The 27,104-nt window shown below is 37.1% G+C and overlaps 1 protein-coding gene across 1 annotated transcript; it reads right to left on the bottom strand.

Annotated features, from left to right (window-relative positions):
• Positions 1 to 44: 44 nt before the first annotated feature.
• On the bottom strand, positions 45 to 23,383 carry LOC146534697 (uncharacterized). The gene is made up of 31 exons (XM_085192921.1): positions 23,195 to 23,383; positions 22,453 to 22,671; positions 21,840 to 21,999; positions 21,482 to 21,644; positions 20,249 to 20,588; positions 19,764 to 19,870; positions 19,289 to 19,402; positions 17,066 to 17,263; positions 16,843 to 16,917; positions 16,615 to 16,725; positions 16,273 to 16,533; positions 15,985 to 16,182; positions 15,620 to 15,736; positions 15,454 to 15,544; positions 15,226 to 15,323; positions 14,922 to 15,083; positions 14,626 to 14,670; positions 14,252 to 14,458; positions 13,844 to 14,095; positions 13,445 to 13,625; positions 10,321 to 10,463; positions 9,257 to 9,634; positions 8,579 to 8,848; positions 8,346 to 8,507; positions 7,522 to 7,737; positions 7,069 to 7,321; positions 5,970 to 6,125; positions 2,207 to 2,358; positions 1,061 to 1,176; positions 482 to 584; positions 45 to 248 (listed from the first exon to the last, which is right to left on the bottom strand). The coding sequence occupies exons 1-31, from the start codon at positions 23,256 to 23,258 to the stop codon at positions 111 to 113; spliced, it is 5,250 nt and encodes a 1,749-aa protein (XP_085049047.1). The 5' UTR covers positions 23,259 to 23,383; the 3' UTR covers positions 45 to 110.
• Positions 23,384 to 27,104: the final 3,721 nt, after the last annotated feature.

Here is a 27,104-nt window from a genome sequence, read left to right as displayed (position 1 = left end):
CGCGATGATTGACTGCGAAATACTTTCAAATAAAATTAAATAAATAATCGAAATCGTCGCAACATTTATTTACAATATTTACAAAGATATCCTTAAGTAAGTACATAATGTTAGGTGAAACAGACGGGGCCCGGCGTGAAGGAGAACTCGTGCTGGGCGTCCAGGAACGACGCTGGTTGGAAGTCGCTGATGGGTAATCGCTCACTTCTAGATGTCTTCACTTGGAATACTATTTCTCCTGTTCCGTCCTGGAGTTTTGATTTATTATTATTATTGGAAGAAAGAAGTTACACGATATTTTTGAATATTTATAAATATTTTAAAAAAGGTTATTTCGGTACTATGACTTGTGGTTTCCGAGAAAAAAGACAAAAAATAATGTTAACTCTTTATAATGTAAAAAAGTTTTTTTGTTAAAAGAAACAAATTATTACAAAGAATAATTTAAAGCTAATAATAAAAATAAATATTAGATAATTACTTTGCAGTTGTCCTTTAGTATCTGCGGCTCCTTGAACTCCACGTTGCTCTGTCCGTATAATCTGACGCCATTCCCTCTTATTAGATCAGTAGGTATGTCCGATCTGTAATACAATGTTTTAAGATTCATCCATCATCATCATCATCAGCCTGTCCTCGTCCACTGCTGGACATAGGCCTCTCCAATGGCACTCTTATTCATTACTCTAATTTAATTTTGTGGGATTATAATATGTATGTAATAGCGTTTAATTAATATGTAATGGAGCTACAGGCCAAAATGTACAATTTTTTTCTTATTATTTTTACACATTTCAAAATGTGCTTTATTTACTATACCTAATATAAAGTTGAAAATAGAGTTTCTCAATGCTAGATTCTTTCAGACGAATCTGTTATATTATCTCTATTTGTATTATCTTTTATGTAGGTTTACATCAGGCGGACGGAGAATCAGACCTTTACAATAGGTTCTCTGTTCCTCTATTAAGGAATAGTTGTATACAATGATAAATCATTCGTTCCCTCTAGATGGAATCGAACTCACATCCGTCGCAGTAGTAAAATCTAAACAACTTACCTTTGAGCAACTATAGTGTTGATACAATTGTATGTAAAGTTTTGTCTAGCGCCGTTCGATAGTAGACGCAGGAAGCGCAGTTGTATGGCGCCAGAGCCAGAGTTCTCGTACGTTATCTGGCAGTAGAAAAAATATTTAAATATGTACGATTTTTCGTTATTATTTTACTAATTCAAATTCAAATTCAAATTATTCTTTATTCAAATAGGCAATTATTACAAGCACTTTTGAATCGTCGAATGAACATATGAACAAAAAGCTACCACCGGTTCGGAAGGCAGTTCTGCTGAGAAGAGCCGGCAAGAAACTCAACAGTTGCTCTTTTCAAAATCAATGGTACAATCTATTACATTAGTTGGCAGCTATCCTGCATTACATTCAATAGACATTAATTCCATACATGTTTGTCCTCTAAGTATTCTTGAACAGTGTAATAAGCTTTACTTGTCAGAATTTTTTTTACTGATATTTAAAATTTTGGAAGTGGCAAATCTAGAATACACAGTGGAATTTTATTATATACACGTATGCTCAGACCCATAAAAATTATATTATACTAGCGGCCCGCTCGCGGTTTCACCCGCGTGAACTATGTTATTATTAATTTCTGTCACCATGACTACGTCGTAGTGACGTCTATGCAAAATTTGAGACTCCTAGCGTTTGTACTAACGTAGTTTCATACAAACTTTCGACCCCAAAAAGAACCCCTTAGAAGTCGAATATTGCAAATTGCCGTCTTAGCGAGCACCTACGTCCTATAAGTAACTCCTATGCAAAATTTGAGACTCCTAGCACATGTAGTTTCTGAGATTTCGTGATGAGTGAGTGACCTTTCGATTTTATATATATAGATTAAGATTATATTAAATATAGCATGATCATAGCAAATTAATTTTTGGTACTTTTATTTATTTGAATAAAAATATCTCTGTCTAGGCCCTAGGGCCAATTGGCAGTGAATAAAAAAAAATTAAAATCCTTAGTTTTATTATTTAATTTTCAAAAGTTTAGCTGAAATTATTATAATAAATAATTGTTAGTTGATTTTGATGAAGATGAAGTATATATAGTTTGTCAAAACTATTAATTCAGATTATTTGATTGGATTTTTTATGCTAGGAGAACATTTATTTATTTACTTACCCGATATCCGTTATCAATTTGGGAGAACCTGTGACCCGCGTCTGAATAAACAGCGTCGTCAATATTATCAGGGTACACGCAGGTAGCGTAGCCCTTACAGTAAACCCGTATAGGGCGCGAGGAGCCGCCACGCGCGTCTATCCAGTAGAAATCTGTTTAGTTAATAGAATTGGATTACATGACGGATTTGAGTATAGAATATATATTTAAACTATTAAAAATATCAGTGTATTAAATAAATTTAAACGTTAACTTATATTATGAACATAAACAAGAGCTTTTAGTTTCTTTTGTCGCAAATATGTCTCCTATTTATACGGAACAAAAAAATAACAGCTCTCGTTTTTGCAATTTATTTATTTAGGTATCGGTTTAGATGACTGTAATTAAAGGTAGAAATTGAGATGATTTTAATTGCCTAAATTAGGACCCTTAATTAAAAAGAATATTACATATAGCCTTTTTAAGGAATGTCCAGGACCAGAGGATGTCCTGACTAATATCTGTCCGATATTTGTTTGTGGGCATACGGGTACGCGACCCCGGATCCTCGAGCCGCCACTCTTACATCCTCATCCAGTCCGTAAGAATGGTGTCCTAACTCCCCCCCTCCTTCCCTTAGCTCCCTCCTTCTACCTATCCTACCCCTTCTATTTTTCCTCTCCCTTCCTCGGTTTTTCCCCACAAAGGGGTTTTGGAGGTCAGACGGCAGTCGCTCCATTTAAAAACCGCCAACCGCCACTTATATGGACCGACAAAACAACAGACTGGGTACGGCTAGGGCGTCGCCGCAAAACGACGCGCAGGCACATCGCCCTACACCTGCGACAAGTGGGCAAGGGCTACCGTGTCATGTACGGGCACGGCTAAAGACGCTAGTACCCAGAAGGAAACTCCGCTTTGCAACGTGGAATATTGGCTCTCTGACCGGACGATGCAGGGAACTCGCAGATGTACTCATGAGACGTCGGGTCCAGTGTGCCTTCCTCCAGGAAACACGCTGGAAGGGCAATAAGTCCCGTAACATCGGACAGGGTTACCGGCTTATATACACTGGGTCACCTTCGGGTAGAAACGGTGTAGCGGTAGTGCTATCTGAAGAGCTTCAGAATGGGCTCCTTGAAGTTGACCGTCGCTCCGACCGCTTGATGCGAGTGAGGGTACTGATTGAGGGCGTCATCACAAACTTAATCAGTGCCTATGCTCCCCAGGCGGGATGTAGCGCGGCCGAAAAGGAGACATTCTGGGAGCAGTATGAAGGGGTGCTACTTGCTGTGCCGTGTACCGAAGTGGTCTTAGTTGGGGGGGATTTGAACGGGCACGTCGGTAAGGCTGCTGAGCCGTATGAACGTGTTCACGGGGGTTTTGGGCACGGTCTTCGCAATGCAGAGGGAGAAAACATTCTGAGAACCTGTATTGCGTCTGATCTGGCCGTCGTGAATACGTTCTTCCAAAAGAATTCTCAGCACCTTATCACGTATAAGAGCGGGTCCCACTCAACTCAAATAGACTACTTATTGACCAGACGGTGTCATATGGGCAGGGTAACTAACTGTAAGGTCATTCCAGGCGAAAGCCTAACGGCCCAACATCGTCTTCTTGTCATGGACTTTAACGTCACTCCGAAGAAGAAAGTAGCCGAGAAACGTAGGCCTCGGATCAAGTGGTGGTTGCTGAATGGACCGATGCAGACCGACTTCCTGGCAGAGGTGAAAAGTCACGATATTTCGACTAACACCGAGACTGCTCAGGATGCTTGGGATCGGGCTCAGTCGGCAATCATTGCGGCGGGCAGGCGAGTTCTTGGCCTTTCTAGGGGAGGACGTGTCATCGACAGGGAGACATGGTGGTGGAATGACGAGGTGCAGGAGGTTACTCGTGAAAAGAAGGCTGCCTTTAAGAAGTGGCAGGAATCCAACTCTCCTGAAGACAGACTGGAGTACACAGTAGCTAAACGTGCCAGTAAAAGAGCTGTAGCCAGAGCCCGCAGTGAGAGTTTGTCACCATTGTATGATAAACTTGAAACTGTGGAGGGGCAGAAGCTCATTTACAAACTGGCACGTTCCCGGGACAAAGTGACGCAAGATATCGCAAAATGTCTTTGCGTCAAAGATTCCCAGGGCACGCTGCTCTGTAGTCATGCCTCTGTGAAGGAGAGGTGGAGAAGCTACTTCCAGGAGTTGCTGAATACTCAGCACCCATGCAGTCTTCATCACGACCCACCGCCTAACCTCGGACTTATTGCCCCAATAACCCTTGACGAAACACGTAATTGCCTTCGACGCATGAAGAACGGAAAAGCGGTGGGACCTGACGACATCCCGATCGAAGCGTGGAAATCGTTGGGCTCTCTTGGTGTGCTCATGCTTACTGACCTTTTTAACCATATCTTGAACACTGGTAAGATGCCGCATCAGTGGCGGCTTAGCTTTATTACCCCTATTTACAAGGGAAGGGGCAGTGTTCAAGATTGTGGTAGTTATAGGGGCATTAAGCTTATGAGTCATACCATGAAGCTCTTCGAGCGCATGATCGACCTCAGGCTCCGCCGAGAGTGTACTGTCTCTGAGTCTCAATATGGATTTCAGCCAGGATCGGGCACCATGGACGCCATTTTCGCCCTCAGAACTTTGATGGAGGCATACAGGGAAAAAAGGAGAGCTCTGCACGTGGCCTTTTTAGATCTGCAGAAGGCCTTTGACTGTGTGCCTCGTCAGTGTATCTGGTGGGCATTGCGATCCAAAGGGATCCCTGAGGCCTATATTGAGATTATCAGAGGCATGTACCACGATTCCGCTTCTATGGTTAGGACTGCTGTTGGCGACACTAGACCCTTCCCGATTACAGTGGGGGTTCACCAGGGCTCGGCTCTTAGTCCGTTCTTGTTCAATGTAGTGCTTGATACTGTCTCGGCTCACATCCAGGACCAGCCTCCATGGCTGATGATGTATGCCGATGACATAGCACTCATTGCCGAGAACCGACTGACGCTGGAGCGTAAAGTGAACCTCTGGAAGGGTACGCTTGAGAACGGCGGTCTTAAACTAAATGTGTCGAAGACAGAGTACATGGCCTGCGGGAGCCGGGACTCGAGCACCATCCTTATAGGTCCTGAGCCAGCCGTTAAGTCGGAGAAGTTCAGGTACCTTGGATCCGTTATGCACGAGTCTGGAGGCATCGACCACGATGTCCATGGCCGGATAAGCGCTGCCTGGGCCAAATGGCGGGAGGTCACTGGTGTGGTCTGCGACCGCAGAATACCGCCCAAGCTCAAGGGGCTGATATACAAGAGCATCGTCCGACCGGTTCTTTTATACGGCAGCGAATGTTGGCCAGCACTATCTCGGCACACTCTGGGGCTTCACGTCACGGAAATGAAGATGCTGAGGTGGATGTGCGGCGTAACGCGGTCTGACCGCATACGCAACACATTCATTCGAGGTAGTCTTGGGGTCCGTGACGTAGCGGATAAGCTCCAAGAGCGTCGCTTGAGATGGTTTGGCCACGTTACGCGCCGGCCTAAGAACTATGTCGGACGCAAGTGCCTTGCTATACTAGTTCCTGGGGCGCGACCTCCCGGACGCCCAAGGAAGCGCTGGTTGGATGTCGTGATGCAGGACATGAGAGCCAATGGTCTAACCACCGAGGACGCAAAAGATCGTGCAAAGTGGAGTAGGGTAAGTAGGAAGGCAGACCCTGGTAATAGCCGGGATTAATGCCAGGAAGAAGAAGAAGAAGATTACATATAGCCTTTTTAACTTACCGTCAGTCATATTAGCATGAGAATTGCGTAAATCCTTGCAAGAAAGTGCAGGGTTCCGCCTCGAGCCGCGAGGTCGCCGCGCGCCGTCGAGGGCAGCGCGCGCCTCTATCACACCGGACATGATCTCTCGCGCCCATTCTACTTCCTCATCTATTTCTGTAAAATTGTGAAAAGTAAGCAGGGGGAACCTAGTGTTAAAAAATAGTTCCCCAATGACCGCCTGATTTCAGAAACATTTTAGGTTAAGTAGTGAAACTCGATGTCGACTTTAAAATGTAACTATGTGAAATTTATACTACGTAGATTCATTATCCAGCTTTCAGTCATACAGACACGTTAATATATATATGTATAAATTACATTTGCATTTCGATTAACATGGATTTTTTATTTTTACTATTATTCTACAATATTTAAAAAAGTTCAAAATTCGATATATTTTTGCTTTTAATCCTACACTTTGTTTGTCATAAGAATTAAGAAATGATCCTTAATGGGGAGTACCTAAAATATTTTGCTAGACTTTATCTTGAGTGTGATTCGAGATTCACTACCACCACATTATATACCTAATATAATATATTAAATTAATTTATTCGTTTTATTTTAATTGTGATACAAAATAAGTTTACTCAAGGTATTATGTTTTAATGTTCCAAAAAAGGCCTTGACCCTAAATTATAATGTCAGAAAGGACGTCAATCTTTTCCCATCACGTCAAATACCATTATAGAATTAGGTGGAATTTTGATTATAATCTGTTTCCAAGAAAGCTAATCTCCTTAATAATTTTGTGCAAAACTAAGCAATCATTTATTTAATTTATTATAACCGCCGTTGAATTGAGATTTTTTAAAATATACCAAATAAAAAAAATATTAACCAGATTATCTTCCAACATTTAAGAAAATCAATAATAATATTATAAATAATTTACTATTCCTATTTAAAGGCCGCCGTTGTGTAGCGGGACAGCTTGTTACTGTAAATAATATCTTGAAAATTGGGCAGAACATGGGGAACGGAGTGTCATAACAACGGGTTCCCTCTTCTTATTCTGCTATATGCGGGTTACAGCGTGAAGCTTACAAAAAATTACCATCATCTAAGTTGTCATCGGTCGTAGTCTCTGTAGTGTCTTCAACACTTCGTCGTCGTCTAGACTGAAATAGGTCTGCTGGTATTTGTGGAGCGGGTGCGGGTGGTCCAGGTGGGCCTGGAGGTCCTGGAGATCCTGGTAGACCCGGCCGACCTTCAGGACCTGGTGAACCTTTAGGCCCAAGAGGTCCCTCTGGGCCGGATGATCCTGGCGGCCCTGAATCGCCCTTAGAGCCTACTGGACCTATAGCACCCTGAAACAATAACATTTGTTTTATTATTAAGTTTCTTATATTTATTAAACGGCATAAATCATTTAGTAATTTGTGTGTAAGACAAGAGTTATATAGCAGGAAAAGAGGAACAAGTCAGTCAAATAATTTTATGTAATTATTTTGTAACCTTCGTTCTATATAATATACGATAATACTATAATATATTATTTATCACTTACTATGTCTCCCTTGGGACCGGCGGGACCGATTGGACCTTGTGGACCCAGTTTTCCCATTTCACCTTGATCACCCTTTAGTCCCATTGGGCCAGTGTCACCAATATGTCCTTTTGGACCGTTATTGCCCTTTTCTCCTTTCATCCCCTGAGGTCCTAGAGGTCCTGATGTTCCAGGGTTACCAGGGACTCCCATAATACCCGGAGCTCCTACATCTCCCTGTCCAAATATTATAATTATATAGCGTATAGAATATTTTTAATGTACGCAATTATAATATACATAATGAGAAAAACTAGAATGTATGTAGGTATGTATATAAAATGTATCTATGTAAAAGCGAACTAAATGCCTCAACCACCTCTTACAGATAAAGTTTGATAAGTGAAAGCTGTAAAAAATAAAAACCAACGTTTCAGTGCAAATTATGTTTAAAAAACATTATATTATAATACTATATTAAAAATTAACGTATAATATGCTTATACACATATTATATTTCAATTATTTTTATCATTTAAGTATACTACAGTTTGAGGCCAATCGTGACGCCGGGGTGCTTGTGGGTTCGATCCCCACTCGAGGAGTTAAAATGTTTATTTAAATTTATATTTTTATTGCTTCGCTCTGGTGTCGATGTAGAGCGCGGCGTTGAGTTCTGCCACTCAACACGCAATGCCTTCAGAATTCGGCAGACAGTGGGGAACAGAGTGTCTTAATATTAGATTCCCTCTGCATAATCTGCTGTGTGCGGGATACAGCGTGAAGCTGAGAAAATATTTATTTTATTAAGCAAATATAATATATATAAAAACAAGTATATTCACCGGCGGCCCTTGTAGTCCACGTAACCCTCTCTGTCCTTCTGGCCCTTGTGGTCCAATAGCTCCTGCTGGACCAATTTCTCCTTTTGCACCCATAGAGCCAGCATCACCTTTTTCACCAGGTACTCCTGGATTACCTTGTATACCTGCTGGACCTTCGGTGCCCTGTATAAGAAAATGTTTATATTACTAATGTTTACAATACTTATAAAATACACAAAAAATTAAATACTCACAGGGCTGCCAGGTAAGCCAGTTTCACCAGGTTTGCCAGCTGCACCTGTTGGTCCAGGTGGGCCTGGAGGACCAGCACTACCTTCCGGTCCATCTGATCCCGGTTCTCCTTTTATACCTTGAGGTCCTGGTTCTCCTCTGTCTCCAGGAAACCCAGCAGGACCTTGATCACCTTTTGGTCCTTCTGGTCCAGCCAGGCCTTTAGACCCCGGTTCACCTTGTATTCCTGGAGGTCCGTCGTCTCCTTTCAACCCAATAGAACCTCGCGGACCCTTTAATAAGAATATATTATATAGTAGTAGAATATAGTATTTAAGACACAAACCTTTTTATTGTTAATTACTCTAATAAGTATATTTACTTACAATAAAACAAGATTAATATTTTATTAAGTACTTATAATTAATTATATACAAGTATATTTTTTATCCTCTATACACACGAAATCAGCTCACACGCAAAGGTAGGCAGAGAGACATTTTGTTTACAGCTTTCCGTCCGAATTCGAGAAATTGTGTGTTGGAAGTTGGAACTAAGCGTCGCACTTCTTTTTTGCTATCTTGTAAGAAATTAATTTATTTCCCTGAATGGGCATTAAAGTCAAAATTATGTTGTTTATAGTAAGACGCTAATCCACTGCACCACAAGGACTGAAGCCTTCTCAAAATAAGCTTACTTACCATTTTGCCTTCTATTCCAGGTGGTCCAGGTGGACCAAGCGATCCAGGATTTCCAATTTCTCCATGTTCCCCCTCTGGCCCTCTTGGACCTTGTTCTCCTTGGTTACCTTTTGCTCCTCTTCTACCAGGAGCACCAGTCAGACCAGCTGGACCAGGTGGACCTTTAGGTCCAACATCACCTCTGTCTCCTCTTTGACCTTGATCGCCTTTTGGCCCTTCTAGTCCTATTTTTCCAAGTGGTCCCGGAGGACCTCTGAGTCCATCGGTACCAGGACTTCCTTGCGGTCCAGGATCTCCTGGAGGCCCTTTATCACCCGGTAAGCCAACTGGACCTGGTTCTCCTCGCAAGCCTTGAATACCAGGTGCTCCAATGAGACCCTAAAATTGGTAAATGTTATCTACAAAAAAATATGAATAAAAAACAATAAAATTAACTACTAACTGCCAACAATTTAAGTATAAATTAGATGAATATTTAGAATTATTATTTTTACAACGTTAAAATAAATCATAGGTATCTAAAATGAAACAGAAACAAATATCACTTTCAATCGATATAGTCAACAACACTGTGACGAACATAAAGCATTGTATTTCAAACGATATTCTCGTACAATGCAGTTCGTATCTCTTTAAACTCGTATGGACTTTCTATTTTTTTATTGTGATGGGTACTTCCAATGGCAGGTATTGTAATTTGTTTAAACGATATCTGAAATAAAATTTTCAAAAATACAACTACTTTGGTGATATGCATCGATATTTTTACCTATATTCTGGTATCTCTTAAATGTTACGACATGTAGAGCAGAAGAAAAAGCTAGTGAATATATTTTTTTAAATTTAATATTATTATTTTATTGGTTTAATAAATATCCCCTATTCATCGCAACCGGGGGGCATAAAAACAAATATAATTTAACCAGATACAATTTGGATTTGTTTGACAAATTCCAAACCATGGAGTTCAAGGTATAATCTCAGATTGTTTATCTTAAAAAATATATATTGGTGTTGAAGATGGAGAAGGAGAATATGACTCAAAATAAGTAGTAAATACTTACAGATTCTCCTGTGGCACCTTTAAACCCTTTTTCACCAGGGGGGCCGGCTTCTCCTTTATCTCCGTCTTCACCTGGTACTCCTACTGGACCAGGAACTCCTGCTAGCCCTCTTGGTCCTGGTAGACCATCTCGCCCGATTGGACCTTTAGACAAAATAAAAAACATTTTATGAGCTTATAAATAATTCCTCAATACGTGTTTGTTAGCCTACTTAACTTACTACACAAGAAATAATTTTAAAAAAACTTTAATTTTACTTCTTTTAAATATAATAATAATAATAATAATACTCTTTATTGTACACCCATAAGGAAAATAACAATAAAATAGACAACAACAAAAAAAAAAAAAAAGACGGAAATGTACAAGAGGCGACCTTATCGCTAAAACAGCGATCTCTTCCAGGCAACCTTAAGGCATAGGATAAAAAAAGGGAGGAAAAGGGTTGAGGTGTAAACAATAATTATAATAAATTTATAAAGCAAACAGCATACATATATTAAATATATACAAATATAAATACCTAATTAAACGTACACATTACACATATATACTTACATACATAAATATATACATACTTACATACATACAAACATACATACATACATACCTACATACACTTTCATATTTTATAAGTATAGGTGGCAATACAAAAAGGCAGTTTAGAGGGCATGGTAGTGTAGTTTTAGGAGTCGCTTAAATGTTTTTAAAGATTTTGCCCGTCTGATATTCAGAGGTAAGGCATTCCAAAGTCGGGAGGATGTGACAGTAAAAGAATTGCTGAGGAAGGAAGAGGAGTGTGAAGGTATTTTTAGAATTAAATTTTGTTCAGAGCGAAGATGTCGGGAATGAGAGTGCCCCAAAAACTCGAAACGCTCTTTAAGATATGGTGGTGTTAGTGGATCAAATAGTACACAGTAAAGAAGACGGAGAATATGAGTATTCCTGCGAAGACGGATTGGGAGCCACTTGAGCTTTTTGCGGAAGTCAGAGACATGGTCGTACTTTTTTAATCCAAAAATAAACCGAATAGCAAGATTTTGTAATCGCTCAAGCTTGTTTAACTGCTCCTCTTTCAAATCAAGATAACAAGAGTCAGCATAATCAAGAATTGGTAAAAGTAGAGACTGTGCTAACACAATTTTTGTCGGAATAGGAAGGAAATTACGTAGCCTGAAAAGATATCCTACTGATGCAAACATCTTTCTGCTCACCTCACTCACCTGCGGATTCCAGGACATATTGTGATCGATGATGATACCAAGATTTTTAACTGATTTACTATACGGTATAATTTGGCCATTTAAAATTATATCAGGTAAGGCGGGTATGCTAATTTTAGATATAAGCTTTGGACTACCAACAACAATGGCTTGAGACTTGCTAGGATTCAATTGTACTCCAAAGCACCTACTCCATGCGGATATTTTCGTTAAATTATTGTTTATCGTATTGATAGCCGCTGATAGCTCAGAGGTTTTAGACTTACAATAAATTTGGAGATCATCTGCGTATAGGTGGTAGAGAGAAGTGATATGTTGGGAAATATTATTAATAAAAAGTGAAAACAGCAGAGGAGACAACACGCCACCCTGCGGGACGCCAGCATTGACTGAGGACCAGTCCGAATAAGAATCAAAAATTCGTATACGTTGACGGCGTCCATGCAGGTAATTATGAAACCAGTCGATTACATTAGGAGATATGTTAAGAGAACCTAAAGTGGCAAGCATTATGTCAAAATCTACGGTGCCAAAAGCATTACTAAAATCCAGCAACACTAATACCGTGACCTCTTGACTGTCCATACCCATTCGGATATCATCGGTTATTTTGACAAGTGCTGTTATCGTGCTATGACCAGGGCGGAAACCGGATTGCAAAGGATTTAGAAGGTTATTTTTAGAAAGGAAATAAGTGAGTTGGCTTTGCACCATGCGTTCTAGGACTTTGGATAAGAAAGGAAGTATGGAAATTGGACGGTAATCGTTATCACAAGTGGGATTGTTCTTTTTAGGTAAGGGAATGATTTGTGCTTCCTTCCATGCTGAAGGGAAATCACAGGAATCAATGGAAAAATTAAGCATGGAAGTTAGGATGGGACAAATGATATCAAGTATGGGGATGATCATTTTACGGCTGACGCAGTCAGCACCAACAGCATCGGAGCTAATAGCCATAATATTTTTCTTAACATCACTTTCCGTAAATCGACTAAAGAAAAAATTTGGAATATTAGGAGAGGCGAAAGCGGCGATTTGATTAAGTGTATTCTGTTTGGTAGTATCATTAATGTTACTCGAAGAAGAGAAATGCTTATTTAGCTTGTTTAGATTTATATTCTGAGGATTAAGGTTTTGACGTGCTTTACCTACTCCTATGGATTCAAGAAATTTCCATACTCTAGAAGAATCATCTTCATCAAGTATAGATTTATGGATATGGCGTCGTTGATGATCTCTACACACTCTATTGCAATGATTCCGAGCTTTGTTGTATTTAAGTTTATTTTTGTCACTAGGCTTTAAAATATAACGTACTTTTGCCATATTTTTCTTTCTTTGCAGCATTTTTATATCCTCAGTTAGCCAGGGAGCAGGAAGATGTCTCACCCGAATAGGACGCAATGGAGCGTGATGATCATAAAGTTGCAATATTAAGGAGTTGAAGGCAGCAACTTGCTCGTTAATTGTTGCATAATTTGAAATTTCGTGCCAGTTTGTTGCAGCTGCGTCTTCCCGCAGTTGATTCCAGTCTATTCCACCAAAATTGCGTCGCAGAAGAATTCTTGATTTAGCTTTTGGGGGTTTAATTTTATACGATAAGTAAATAAGGTCATGATAAGAAAAGGCCAGAGCAGGGTATTGACCGTGTTTTTCAACGTGATCAACAGAAGAGACAAGAGCTAAGTCCAGAAGTGAGGGTAAACAATTTGGAAAGTTATGCGTTGCAGTGAGAGGAAGAACATGCAAATTAGCACCAGTAACCAAGGACCTCAGGCGAGAGGCACGATGGTCATCAATATATATATAATATATACGTCAAATATACGTAGACATTAGAAGTAAATAGTAATTTTAAATATTTTAGTTGAAGTATTAAAATTAAGTAAAAATATAAATACCTATAGGCCCAGGTTCACCAACTTCCCCTTTCTGTCCTCCAGAACCGGGAGATCCCCTTGGCCCTTCACGTCCCATTGGACCCTGTGGGCCCTCATGACCAGTCTCACCCTGTTCCCCTTTATCACCCCTAACTCCTTGGGGTCCTGTTGGACCCATATCTCCTTTGGATCCTGGTACACCCTGTAAATGATAACATACACTTAATTAGTATGTAGAGGCAATAGTGGCGCAGTGTCTAAGCACCAGGAGTCATTGGATCGACTTCCACAAAGGAGGAGTTGATTTTAAAAAAATAAAATATATACAGTATTTTTTGTCATTATCACTGTTGATGAAACCGCAACTGTAACTACGGTACGGTACTATGTTTTGGAGACAATATTATAAAATAAACTTACTGGGACACCAGGTAACCCTGGTTCTCCATTTGGTCCCACTATACCCGGAGATCCAACTGGACCAGGTTTGCCTTCTGGTCCAGGAGGGCCAGGAGGTCCTTCTTTCCCCGCTTCGCCTGGAGTGCCAATCTCCCCTGGAGTTCCCGGTATCCCTGATGGTCCTTGTATACCTGCAGGACCAGGATCGCCATTTTGTCCTTGAGAACCAGATAAACCAGGTGGTCCAGGTAATCCAGGTGATCCTGTTTCTCCCTAAGATTATCGAAATTTTCCTTTAATAATTTTATAAAACAGTAAGATACTTAAGCTACTTTATATATTTAAAAATATACATTTCATTGTAATTCTAATAAATATGTATATACTGAATATTTATACTAGAATAAATTAAGAAATAGTATTTAATACCGTTGGCCCTCTTTCTCCGGGAGTCCCAGGTAAGCCAGCTTTACCATCAGCCCCAGGTGGACCAGCTGTCCCTGGAAAACCTCGTGGCCCTTCAAGCCCCTGCGGTCCCCTTTCTCCAATAGATCCTGAAGGACCCGGTTGACCTGTATCACCCTTTGGTCCGGGTGGTCCGTCAGAACCTCTACGTCCTCGTGGTCCTCGGTAACCCTAAAGTAATTATATCAAGTTTAATTATTGAAGAAGTGAAGAATGGCTCATAATATCATGATTATGAGAATATTTATTTATTATTGTGAATAAGTATTCTTTTCAATTAAAATAAGTTGTTACTTGATCGAAAATTTATTTAATAAGAAAAAAACAACACAACTTACTCTTGGACCACTTTCACCACGATCTCCAGGAATACCGATGAGACCCTGAAAGCAAAAGATTTTTAAAATGACAGCATGGCTGATAATTTATGTTCTAAATAAATATCAAAAGAAAATGAGGTAAAGCATGGCGCTGAGTTCCACTACTCAACACGCAATGGCTCAAGAATTTGGCAGAAAATGAGAACGGAGTGAGAACTTAACGTTAGGTTTTCAGGTTCCCTCTACCTATTTTGCTATGTGTAGGATACAGCGTGAATAAAAAAAATTAAAGTATAAATAAATGAAAGGCTTACTGCAATTCCTTTTGTGCCTCGGCGGCCTCTGCGTCCAGATGCACCTTTGTCTCCTTTCTCTCCTTGGGTTCCAGGATATCCTAAGGGGCCTTGAGGTCCAGTTGCCCCCTTTTCACCTACTGGTCCAATTGACCCAGTTTCGCCACGTGGTCCTTCAGTTCCCTGATACAATAATACTCAAACATGTCTTTAATCTTTATATACACAGACATTAAAAAAATATATTAGTATAAAAATTAACGTAATTAGGCTTTGGAAAATATAGCCTTAGTGGAGTTATAAATTTTAAAAATATTTTGTTTACTTTCTGTCCTTCAGGCCCTTCAATACCCGGAGGTCCAGGTTCCCCAGGCAGCCCGCGTTCACCTTTGAGCCCTATATCACCTTTTTCTCCTTCAATTCCTGCAATTTATAAACGCAACTAAAAATCTTGCTATACTATTCTACTACTTGCTAAATGTCTTACGCAAAACAAGATATTCGTATATTTATTTACTTGAATTAAACTGACATAGTCATTGGTATACCATACCTCTAATTCCTTTATCTCCTTTGTCACCAGACAAGCCTCTTGGTCCATCATCTCCTTTTAATCCTCGAGGTCCTGGAAATCCTAACATACCCTACAAAGAGTATAAATAATATAATTAAAATAAAGAAAATATTTTTATAACATATTTCCAATGAAAAATATTTACCTGAGGTCCTGGAGATCCTATTTCACCGGGCGAACCTTGTTGTCCCGGAGTACCCGGAGTTCCAGGTGAACCTTCGGGTCCCGGAAGACCTGATATTCCCGGTTTACCTTGTGGTCCCTATAAATCAAACGCATAAAAATAATCATAATCATAGTACGCAGATGGTGCAGTGCTCATTAGATCATCAGAGTGCGAGTTGCAATAGTTACCACTCTGACAGAAGGGTGTAAAAACAATGTTCTAAGCCTGAATTCAAGTAAGACAGAGAGAGGATCAGGACAAAGGACAAAGCACGAATAAAGCGGTTGACGACAGTGCACGAGGCAAAAGAGGTATGCAGAGATTTTCATATAATTTCTGTGTACCTGGATCCCTGGTGCTCCAATTGAACCCTGAGGTCCCGGCGATCCTGCAGGTCCCATTGGCCCTGTTTGTCCCGGTGAACCTGGAGGCCCCGGTTGTCCCGATGCACCCTTCGTGCCTTGTGGTCCTTCACTTCCTGGTATTCCTGGATATCCTATCAGCCCTGGAAATCCTCTGGGTCCCATGAATCCTCGTGGTCCCTATTATATCACACATAATATTTCTTATATACATGCTTACATTAAGTAAACAGTTTAGAAAGAATATTTTAACGGTAACAGTATAGTTACCAGTTCACCAGCCAATCCGGGTGGTCCAGGAGGTCCATCGTCTCCTGGTGGGCCATCAAGGCCAGGAGCGCCTGTCTCACCTTGCTGTCCTGGTGTCCCCCTTTCACCTTTATCTCCAGATATACCTGATTGACCAGGATACCCTTGAACTCCTTTAGGACCTGCAGGTCCTGGTGATCCTCGTTCTCCATCTCGACCTGCATGACCTCTTCGACCAAGTCGACCTGGTGGGCCTTGCATACCTCTCGGGCCAGGTGGTCCCTAAAATAATAACATTCGCTATTTAAGACTCATTATAGTAAAATATATAAAATATTTATTTTCCAATCAATAATAACTTACTGGTTCTCCTTGGTCACCCTGTTCTCCTTTAGGTCCTTCAGACCCTATTTCTCCCTCTGGACCAGGGGGACCCGTTAGACCCATAGGACCTTCAGCACCCCGCATAGAAGCCTTAAATAAATTATCATATAATTTCATTTTATTTGTTAATATATTTTGTATATTTTCTTTTTAGAGTCGTTACATAGTTGGTAAAATTATTTAGATCATTTTGAATATAGAACATACCATATGTTGGGTCAATATCTGTCTTAGTGCTTCTGATTGTGCATCTGGGCCTTTTTCATTGCCTGGTTGTTGTAACTGAAAGTAAGCCATATCTAATATGTATTAAAATAAATATTTAACCAATTGTATTGTTGTGTACCCAACCTCATTTTTTCACATTTATAACAAAATAAGTAAAAAAAAGTAAAATACAACAGAAAGGACTAATTACAAATTTACTTACCGGTACTACGAAGACATGACCAGGGGCACCTGGAAATCCTTGTTGACCTAATGATCCTGGTTTGCCAGTTTCCCCTTTCGGCCCCCTAGGCCCCTGAGGACCTGGGGGACCAGGGTAGCCTCTGGGCCCCATATAAACGCCAGAACTGCCATAGTCGTAATATGTATCTGTAGGGTCGTACCTCGATGACCCATTGCCCTTAACAAAACAAATACATACGTAACATAGTTACATCACGTCACTCTTAACTTAAGCGACTTAAATAAAATAATATTATTATTTTCCTTTCCTAAGTGAAGAATACTTTAATAATGTTAAAAATAAGGCCACAGTTTTGCAGTAAAGCCTTTAAAAAACCGCCGTATTGCATTGGCACAAGCGTGGGACTGAAATCGCGATATTTGTGTGATCGATTCCCATATGGGAGAATAAAATTTTTAATATTTTTATTTCTTAACAGTCTGGTAACGTAAAATAAAAATTGATTGACTCTGACTAAACACATTATGCAAACAAATATACAAAAATATGTTGCCAATTTTGAAAAATTATTACATGTTTAAAAGCATAATGTGATATACTTAGTAATTGCTACAATAAATTAATTTTTAACAAAAACAAAAACCGACTTCTAACAACGAACTAAAAAGTGAAAAATAATTATATAAAGATTTTATAATTTTGAAGTCGGTGCCAAGTAGAACAAACAGGCTTAGTAATTAGATATTGTAGTAAAGGTGTTGTAGCATTAGTTTGACACCGACTTCAAAATTATAAAATCTTTATATAATTATTTTTCACTTTTTAGTGCGTTGTTAGAAGTCGGTTTTTGTTTTTGTTAAAAATTAATTTATTTTACGATTTTTAGTGATGCGTAGATCTTAAAATGATGCTTCTTGAACGAGTGGTGATGGTGGTGGTAGTGGTTGTCAACGAGTGGTTGTGATTGTTCTATGTAAAACTTCATTTAATTAGCTATTATTTTTGTGCAAAGTTACATTTTGGTATATTGACAAGAACAAACATAAAAAGTATTCGGGTGAATTCGGAATCTCCCTTTTTTGAAGTTGGTTGAAAATGAGAACATCCTCTTTTTTGAGATTGGTTGAAAAGAAATGCAACGATCAGGAATCTCACTTCTGACATCAATTTAAAAAGTTTTTGCTTGTAACTATTACAGTATAATTAATTTTTGACCAAAAAAAACAAACTTTCTCAATTTTCTCCGGATTCCATAATCGAAACCTAACCAAACTTTCACCAAATTATCCTTGAAGTGTATCCTTTCAAATAAAAAAAGAATCATCAAAATCGGTTGGCGCGACATTGAGTTATTCGGCTATTAGTCGCGCACATGCATAATGCAAATTTAAGACTTATGTGATTTTCTCATGGATACCATTGTCAGACATGGACCAAAAAAAAATGGGACCATTCGGGAAGCTATACCTTTCAAATAAAAAAAAAATTATCAAAATCGGTCCACCCAGTTAAAAGTTATGAGGTAACAAACATAAAAAAATAAATAAATAAAAAAAATAAAAAAAAAAAAAAAAAAAATACAGTCGAATTGATAACCTCCTTTTCTTACAGAAGTCGGTTAAAAAGTAGACGTATCCTATAAAATATCCCAAAATGTCACAAATAATAATTATTTACCTACCAAATATGAATTTTATATTAGAAATGGAAGTGAATAAAACCCAAATACTGTAGTCTTAGATATATGAATAATTTTGTAAAGAAACTGGCTAGTGTGACTTTATTTAAAGCTCGCAATCCACTAGAAAACGCTTTGTAAATTAAAAATGAAAATATATAAAAAGTTTATATATTTCTTTTATTCAATAGAACTCATATTACAAATGTGACAGTTTGAAAAATGGTTTCACGCAAATGAAATTTCACGAAAAACTAGTAAACGGATTTAGATGAAAGCTAACAGAAATATAGTTTACATATCAGAATGATATGTCTGTAAAGTTATTCTTAATCTGATAACACATCATTTAGGTAAATTTAGTATAACAATTACTTCAAGTGGGAAAAGCTGCGTTAAGGCTAGTTTGGTATAAAAGTTATAATAAATGTTAACTACTATTAATTTGAAACAATTTTGACACAAATCTTCTTATCGATTTAATTTCGCGTTATAAATATAAAATAACCAAATCTTTAAAATATATAAAAATTATAGTGGATATCATTCCTAAGGTACTTTACCTCTAAATCGGGGTGTGTGAGCCAATCCGCATCTTCGGTAGTTATGGATGTATAGGAAGATTCCGTTGTAGAGAGTGTAGAGGCTTCCGTTTCATCATCGATGTCGCGTTTTGCCTTAAACATTGCTTTAACTTACACTACGGTCTAGTACATACAAGTATTGACCGTCCTGAAGTTACATTATCAAAAGTAGAAAAAAAAATTAAAAACAAATCTGCGCAGCCATCTATCTATAGGTAACAGGTAGCCACAACTCGTAGCTTGTACTGTAACTGTAAAGCTATAGTGATTTAAATATTTATATTTATGTTTGCGATTTCCGTTCGTAATTCTTAACTATTGTTCTATATCAACATATTTAATAAGAATTTGTTTGTTTTATTGGACTGGGTAACATCTTTTCTACCGACTTATAGTCAGAAAAATGAGCATCGTACATAAATACATAACAAATGTATAAAGAAAAATATCTTACCGTTACAGAGACCACTTCTAAAGACCCAGGAGTGATAATTTGAATACTGGATGGCGTAGGAATTATTTCTTCTGTATCCGTAAATCTCCCGAATATACTGTTTTCATCTGTCAAAAAAAAAACAATACTTGATATTTTTTTATTACATATATATTTCTTATAAAACGCCAGTTAATGTATTTACATTAACTGGCGTTTTCTTTATATAATTTAACTCTTTGGTTAAAATATATATTTGAACCCACGATACAAGAATTCTTAGTGCGGCTAGCTTTACGTTTCGTCAGTGTGCAGCAAAGTAAGCCTGGTGTAAGGTCACTCTATTACCTATTTTTGAAAGAAGGTACTATGATATCATATAATTTTAAATAGAAATAATTGAATGTATTAATAGTATGTATTTCATTAATCTTACGAGAAAGATGATTTTATCAATCAATAAATTAATTTTGTGAAGTAAAATTTGGAAGTACGTAATGCATTACCATTATCTGTAGGTATCGGATACGGAGCTGTTATCCCGAAGTTCTCTGGTACTTGAAAATATGGTTTCACCGTTGTCAAATCTCTATTAGCCGCTGCCCATAGATTATCCGATCGATTTGGTTCATTAAAAAACCTATTTGGCCCATACTCGTTGTATCTCTCACCATCAGGTGCTTCTGTTAAAGGTTGAGTTTCATAATCAGGTTCTTTATCATAATCGTTATTACTATCTACTTCCTGTGTATAATCGTAGCCGAAGCCACAGTCAGGGGCTATAGCTTCACACATGTCATAGGCAAGGTCTGGTTGATTAACGAACTGGAGCAATTCAATATCTCCCTGTAACAATTGGTGAATCAAGGTTCTTATTAGCGCATGGTTTCGTCACGTCATAGGAATTTAGATTGAGTCAATGAATCTGATGACGTTTAATGATTGAATTGAGGATTTATATTTGGTGGGGTTTTGTTGAATATTGGATGGGAAGTGTGTGACTTAATTGTTGATATATTGTGAGATATTTAATTACTTAATTGTTGATAGAAGGCATTGTGTGTTGAGTGACGAAACTCAACGCCTGCTCATCACCAGAACAAGGAAATGAAAATATTAAATATTTTAAAAGCAATATTTTATTTGCACGATTGGAAATTAAATTATTCCACGAGTGGAAATTAAATCCATCATGTCGCGCTTATGGTTTATGTTATTTATAATTTTAATGACGGTTATATAAGTAACAGTATTTATTTATAAACATTTTTGATATTATGTTAAAAATATATAGATTTATATTTATAATTTATATATAAATTGATTATTGATATTATGTTATAAGAAACAGCAAGAGATTCGCAAAGGAGTTATTGTTAATTTTTTTTTTTTTTTTAATGTAGCAACAGCACAGCGATATGCATTTTACTAACATGTTTTTAAACGTATGATACGTTCCTTGTAATATATTTTTTAAAAATATTGAGGTACATAGTTTTATATTTTTTTTTACATAATAATAATTGAAATTAAAAAATATATATTTTCACGTTCAAGTTTTCTTTACAAATATATATAGAAAGAAGCTAATTTATAAAAGCTTGTTAAAAATGAATAAAGTACCTACAATAAATTAATGAGGCAGGCTCACCTAAGGACAATAAATATCATTCCACCAGCTTTACATAATTATCTACATATTTATTATTATTATTTTAATTAAAAAGTAATACATTTACCTCATAATACTGGTCTGGCGTGATCTGAGTGCCAACGACCAAGGCGCCGGCTAAATTAAAAGTACTGCCAGGGTGGCGTCGTAAGGGCAAGGTCCCTTTGATTTGGCAATCAACGATCAATGAAACTGAATCACCTTTGATGCTTATTCCTAATCTGTGCCATCTGAGCAAAAAAAAATGTAAAAGATTTAGTAAAATTTACGTTCGGTATAGGAGACGGAATCAAGAAAATTCTGTTTATTTTTATGTAATTACATAGGATTTTCTTAATATATTCATTCATTAGTGTGCAATTCTTTTATTTTTATAATTTATAACTTAATACTTAAAAAAAAAGTAGCAAACACTTTGGATCTACCTTCCATCAGCGATATTATCTCGGAATGTGATAAGCTCGTGGTCTTCAGGATCTCCTCGTGTGTCTTCGTAGTATAATTCTATAAGTTCACCAACGACTAGCTGCAATTGTTCATCGCCAGCATCCGAATAAAGCACAAAAAGTGTGTTTTGTTGAGTACCTGAATAAGTTTTATATACCTAAATAAATATTGTATTATTTCTACCCATAGATATATTTGTTAACATAAGTAATAATAAATCAGGTTCAAGCTATCCCACATAGAGCAGGTTACGCAGAGGGATACTAGTGTCAAAACACTCCGTTCACACTTTCCGCCGAATTTTTCGGAGCATTGCGTGTTGTGTTGCGGAACTAAATACTGGGCTTTTGCGTAAATGATACTAATAATTGTCTTTAAATATGCTTGAGGCAACAGAAGTGTCTTAATGGGAACGGTGGGAGGTTTCCGGGTTACTTCTGCCTATCCTTCCATGTGTGGGATACAGGGAAGCTGGAAAAAATGTGCTTAATCTCTATTACACATTATTTTCAATACGAAAAGAGCAAGAGACCTCTATAAGGCGTGATTGGAAGAATTCGTATAGTATTTATATTGCAGTTTATCACTTACCAGGTAATCTCACAACGGCCAATATAGAAAAGTCTTCAGGGAAAGTGTTGTAAAATATGCCGGCAGCTAGCTGATGTAGAGTAGCGTTTTCGTTGAGGGAGAATGCTGTATATTCGGTTTCAGGGACTGAAGGTAGCTGACACCTGCCTGGAACCCGTGACACGCCTTCTGGCAGCTCATCTTGTATCACGGAGAGCACGTCGAAGATCTCTGGTTGTTCTGTTATTATTTTAGAAAATAGTTGTAGTAATAGAATTTACTTTATTTAATATTTTAAAAAAATATTCATCATATCATAACGAGAGGCCATAGTGGCGCAATAAGATAGCGTGTCGGTTGTTAGTACAATTCACATTTAGGGAAATTAATTATTTTTTAGAAACAAAAATGCTTTAATCTATTATGAAAGGCTTATTTAATTAATATTCAGATAGATATTTTAATTAAAAGACGAATTTGACGATTGTGGGTTCGGTGCTTATTCGGGCAAATGATTATCAATACCTATTCTTATTATTATAGCTTAAGACAAAATACAGTGCTGGGACGTTTCCAAAACTAGGCGAAAAATAGAGGACTAAGTGTGTAAGCCCTAGGTTGTCTAGAATCTCCTTGTCATATATATGAGAAGCATAAAGTAAAAAAAATAAACATATAATTGCTTACTTTATGTTGTATCTTTGACTGAAAAACACAACAAATAAAAACATTGAATTTTTAATCAAATATACAATTGACTTACCGTCCCCTCTTCCTAAGCAGTATATGCAAAACAATATAACCAACCCTTTCATCTGAGGAGCCATTGCGGCCCAAATAAATATATCAGAAGGATATTTGCAGTTGGTCCCATCCCGGTAGTAAGGGGTTCAAATTTATAGGTACAGGTCGTCGTCGGAAGGCGTCGTCGGACGCGTCCCCCCGGACGGGTACCGTCTTACTGAGGTTCACTCGGTTTCAGTTCAGCATCACACTTCGCTATTGTAGTATGAATTGCATTGGTGTCGAAACAATAAATATCAATTGCTGTATAGGGATCAATGTTCTCGTTTATTTTAGTCTATTGTAACAATTTTTATATTGTAATTTATATCTATAATTATAATTTTTATGTAGCATATATACGAGGCCGTCGTAGATTAGCAGCAGAGAATCTGACACGACGTTTGTGGGTTTGATTTCCAATCGGGAGAATGATTTTTTTAATTTCCACGTTTTAATAACAAAATCAAAAATGCAAATTATTCCACCACTCAACACGTAATATCTCGAAAATTCAGCGGAAAATGGAGAACTGAGTGTCTTAACACTACGTAGTAGCCCGCATATATTATAAGTTAGCTTAACTAAGCTAATTATAAGTATGTATCTACAATATGTATCACCTGTCGTAACCTGTAGGGACTATAGCAAGGATTTTTCAGCTTCACGCCGTATCCCTCACATACCTGGGGATCTGGGATCTTGTGTTAAGACATTGCTGCCATTAAAATAGTTCCGTATTTCATTTCCCGCCGAATCCTGGAGATATTGCATGTTGATTGGCGAAACTCAACGCCGTTAAAAAAAATATAAACTTTTAACTCTTTTCAATGAAAAACATATATATTTTATAACTCGTAATTGTAAATATAAAATGCAGCTTGTATTACAAGTTTCAGTTTTCACTTTCCAAAAGTTTGTTGACATCAGGATCGTTAGCTCTATTCACTTGGACGGTTAAAGAACTAAATGTAGTTAGAAGCGCAGACATTTTCATTATAAATAGATTAGTGTTGTTGTTAGATGCTGGCTTCTTTAATTATTGTTTCTTTGTGGTGCAATGTATCTTGTTTATTGTATGGGAAAATTGAAATATGTGTAAACATATATTTTAGTTCTTTTTATATGTTTATATATATATAAATAATATATATAAAATCGAAAGGTCACTCACTCATCACGAAATCTCAGAAACTACATGTGCTAGGAATCTCAAATTTTGCATAGGAGTCATTTATAGGACGTAGGTGCTCGCTAAGACGGGAATTTGCAATATTTGACTTCTCACGGGTTGTTTTTGGGGATGAAAGTTTGTGTGAAACTTCGTTACTACAAATGCTAGGAGTGTCACATTTTGCATGGACGTCACTAGGACGTAGTCATGGAGACAGAAATTAATAATAACATAGTTCACGCGGGTGAAACCGCGAGCGGGCCGCTAGTATATATATATATATATATATATATATATATATATATATATATATATTTAACATCACGTGATACATGTAATATAAAGGCTGCGTGATGTGGTATATGATAACTCGTCGTTTGCAAGTTCGATTTCCACTCGAGGGATTTAATTATTTAATATTTTCATTTAATTGCTCTGGTAACAAGGCAAAGCCGGGCGTTCAAATCCGCCACTCAACACGCAATGCCTTGAGTATTAGGTGAAGCTGAAAAAAAATTGATAGTTTAAAATATTCATAGAAACATGAGCGTAAAAAGTAAACGGTAAATAAATAAAGAAATAATAATATAATAGCTGTAGATAGAAAAATATTCTATTATAAAAAGGGTGCTAATACAAAATGTTAATTTATTTCCACTGAGCTTTCACAAGCAGTTAATACGTTAGCACGTAATCATTTCTCCTCACCTTCTCGCGCTCTCTTCGGAAATCACTTAATCGAACATAACGTCCTCAAGTTAAATCAAGATAAGAGCTTCTGAAAATTTCCTTTGAAATTTAGTCTTAAAACACTAACAACTCGCCCGCGGTTTCGCTCGATTGAATTATGTAATTATTTATTTGCTAATGTGGATTACTTTTGTGTTCTAATAATGTTATAATTTTTATCTAGTGTATTTCTGATTAATAGTGTATTTCTGCGACTCAACAAGCAATGCTTCCAGAATTCCACGGAAAGTGCGAGAAAGGCGAACGGAAATGTCATAATGGCCACGGGTCTACTAACATTAGGTTCCCAGGTTCCCTCTACCTAACCTGCTATGAGAGGATAGCGTGAAGCTACGAGAAAAAACAAAATATTATATTAGATAGCTCTATTCTATAGAAATGTCGCACAAATAAAATTCTGTCAAAAGATAAAAGTTTGTAATGTATACAAAGAGTACTTTGATGTTAGATCGGTTTATGCATTGGTAGAAACAGAGTTTTGATAAAGATTTATCAGATCCATTCGTCTGCCACTGTATTGAATGCTTTTAAATTTGTACCTAAAGAAATTATCATTTTTGTACTATACTGTCAAACAAAATTGAGTTTATCTATAATTTATTTGTTGAAATTTTGTAAAATGAATATTTTAGTGTTATGTTTAGTTTATTTTATTGATATAAATGCGAAAATATATATAAATAATAATATTTCATCATTGAATGGACATTTATTTCAATTTATGGGGAAATTTCGGTTGCAGCTTAGACTAAATAGAATGGTTTCTGATAATAGTTGCTATGATAATTTTGTCGGGATTAACAAGGAATAATGGTATTTCAGAAACATTGTTCATTTACTCTTAATTATATTATTATGTGCAACCTAAAAATGACGAATGCCATCATTACTAAACAAAAATAAAATAGAAATCTTGTAAATGAAAGAAAATCCTATAAACAATCTTTAAAATTTAAGCTCAAATAACTATAACTCGATTAAAAATAGCTCGGGCGTTATAGACGTCTGTAAGAAAAGAAGGTTATCAATTCGACTGTATTTTTTTTATAATTTTACGAAATAAATATGAAAAACAAAGTTGCATTACACGCCAATACATTAATAATTATAATTTAATATTCTTACGTTAACATTTAATCTAAAAGAATTGTAATCCTATGATCAATTAAAATCAGAAACGTCTCGACTGCGCCACCACGGCGCTCAATATCAACGACCTAAAATCAGATATTCTAATGAAATAAAATCGCAAAATAAATCTAAATATTTTCAAAAAATCTAATACATAATAATATAACAAAAATTAATTAAACCTAACATTTGTTGAACACGCACAAGACACAAATACGAGTCACCCAACCCTATATTAACAAACAAATAAGCATCTATAATTATTTGCCTTTGAAAATATCTGTGAAAATCGATTACTCGGATAAATTAAGTGTGAATTGCGTTCACAAACTCGATACTTTAATCTATATTATGTCTCGTTCCAATTCGATTACAATTTTAGCTTTGAAGTGCCTTCCCTAATATAAATGAATATAGGTCACCGTTTACACACTCGATTGAGATATACATCGACTGGAAGTTGCATACTTAATTGCGGTTAAATATACTCGACGGCTATTAAGGCCATTCTTGTCCATTTAACAATTATTAAAGTATTGGGTTCCGTGATATTAAGCCTAATGCTTCGTGTATAATGACTTGGAATTTAGATTCGTTTTATTGTTTATATTGTTTTTGTCTGTCTTATTCCCTTTTGTCTAATATCAAATTATATTCTAATGTTCATCTATAATCATATTAATCTAGCCATAAATGTATTCAGACGTGTTTGAAAACGCTACTGGTTGTGGGTTCGATCCCTGCTCGAGGAAATGAAATATTTTTTTAAAATTTATATTTTTGTTTCTTCGCTCTGGTGTTGAGGCGAATCTGAACAAGCAATGCCTTCAAAATT

This window comes from Heliconius melpomene, chromosome 11, assembly GCF_056956725.1.
Source record: "Heliconius melpomene rosina isolate 202511_hmr_F chromosome 11, ASM5695672v1, whole genome shotgun sequence".
Taxonomy (NCBI): Eukaryota; Metazoa; Arthropoda; class Insecta; order Lepidoptera; family Nymphalidae; genus Heliconius; species Heliconius melpomene.
This window is presented reverse-complemented; position numbering and strand designations above follow the sequence as displayed.

Coding starts and splice junctions, on each gene's coding strand:
- LOC146534697 (XM_085192921.1), bottom strand. CDS start 23,258: ATGGCTCCTCAGATGAAAGGGTTGGTTATATTGTTTTGCATATACTGC. Junction 22,000..22,452: donor GGCCGTTGTGAGATTACCTG/GTAAGTGATAAA, acceptor AAACTTATTCAG/GTACTCAACAAAACACACTT. Junction 2,359..5,969: donor TCATGCTAATATGACTGACG/GTAAGTTAAAAA, acceptor TTAACTAAACAG/ATTTCTACTGGATAGACGCG.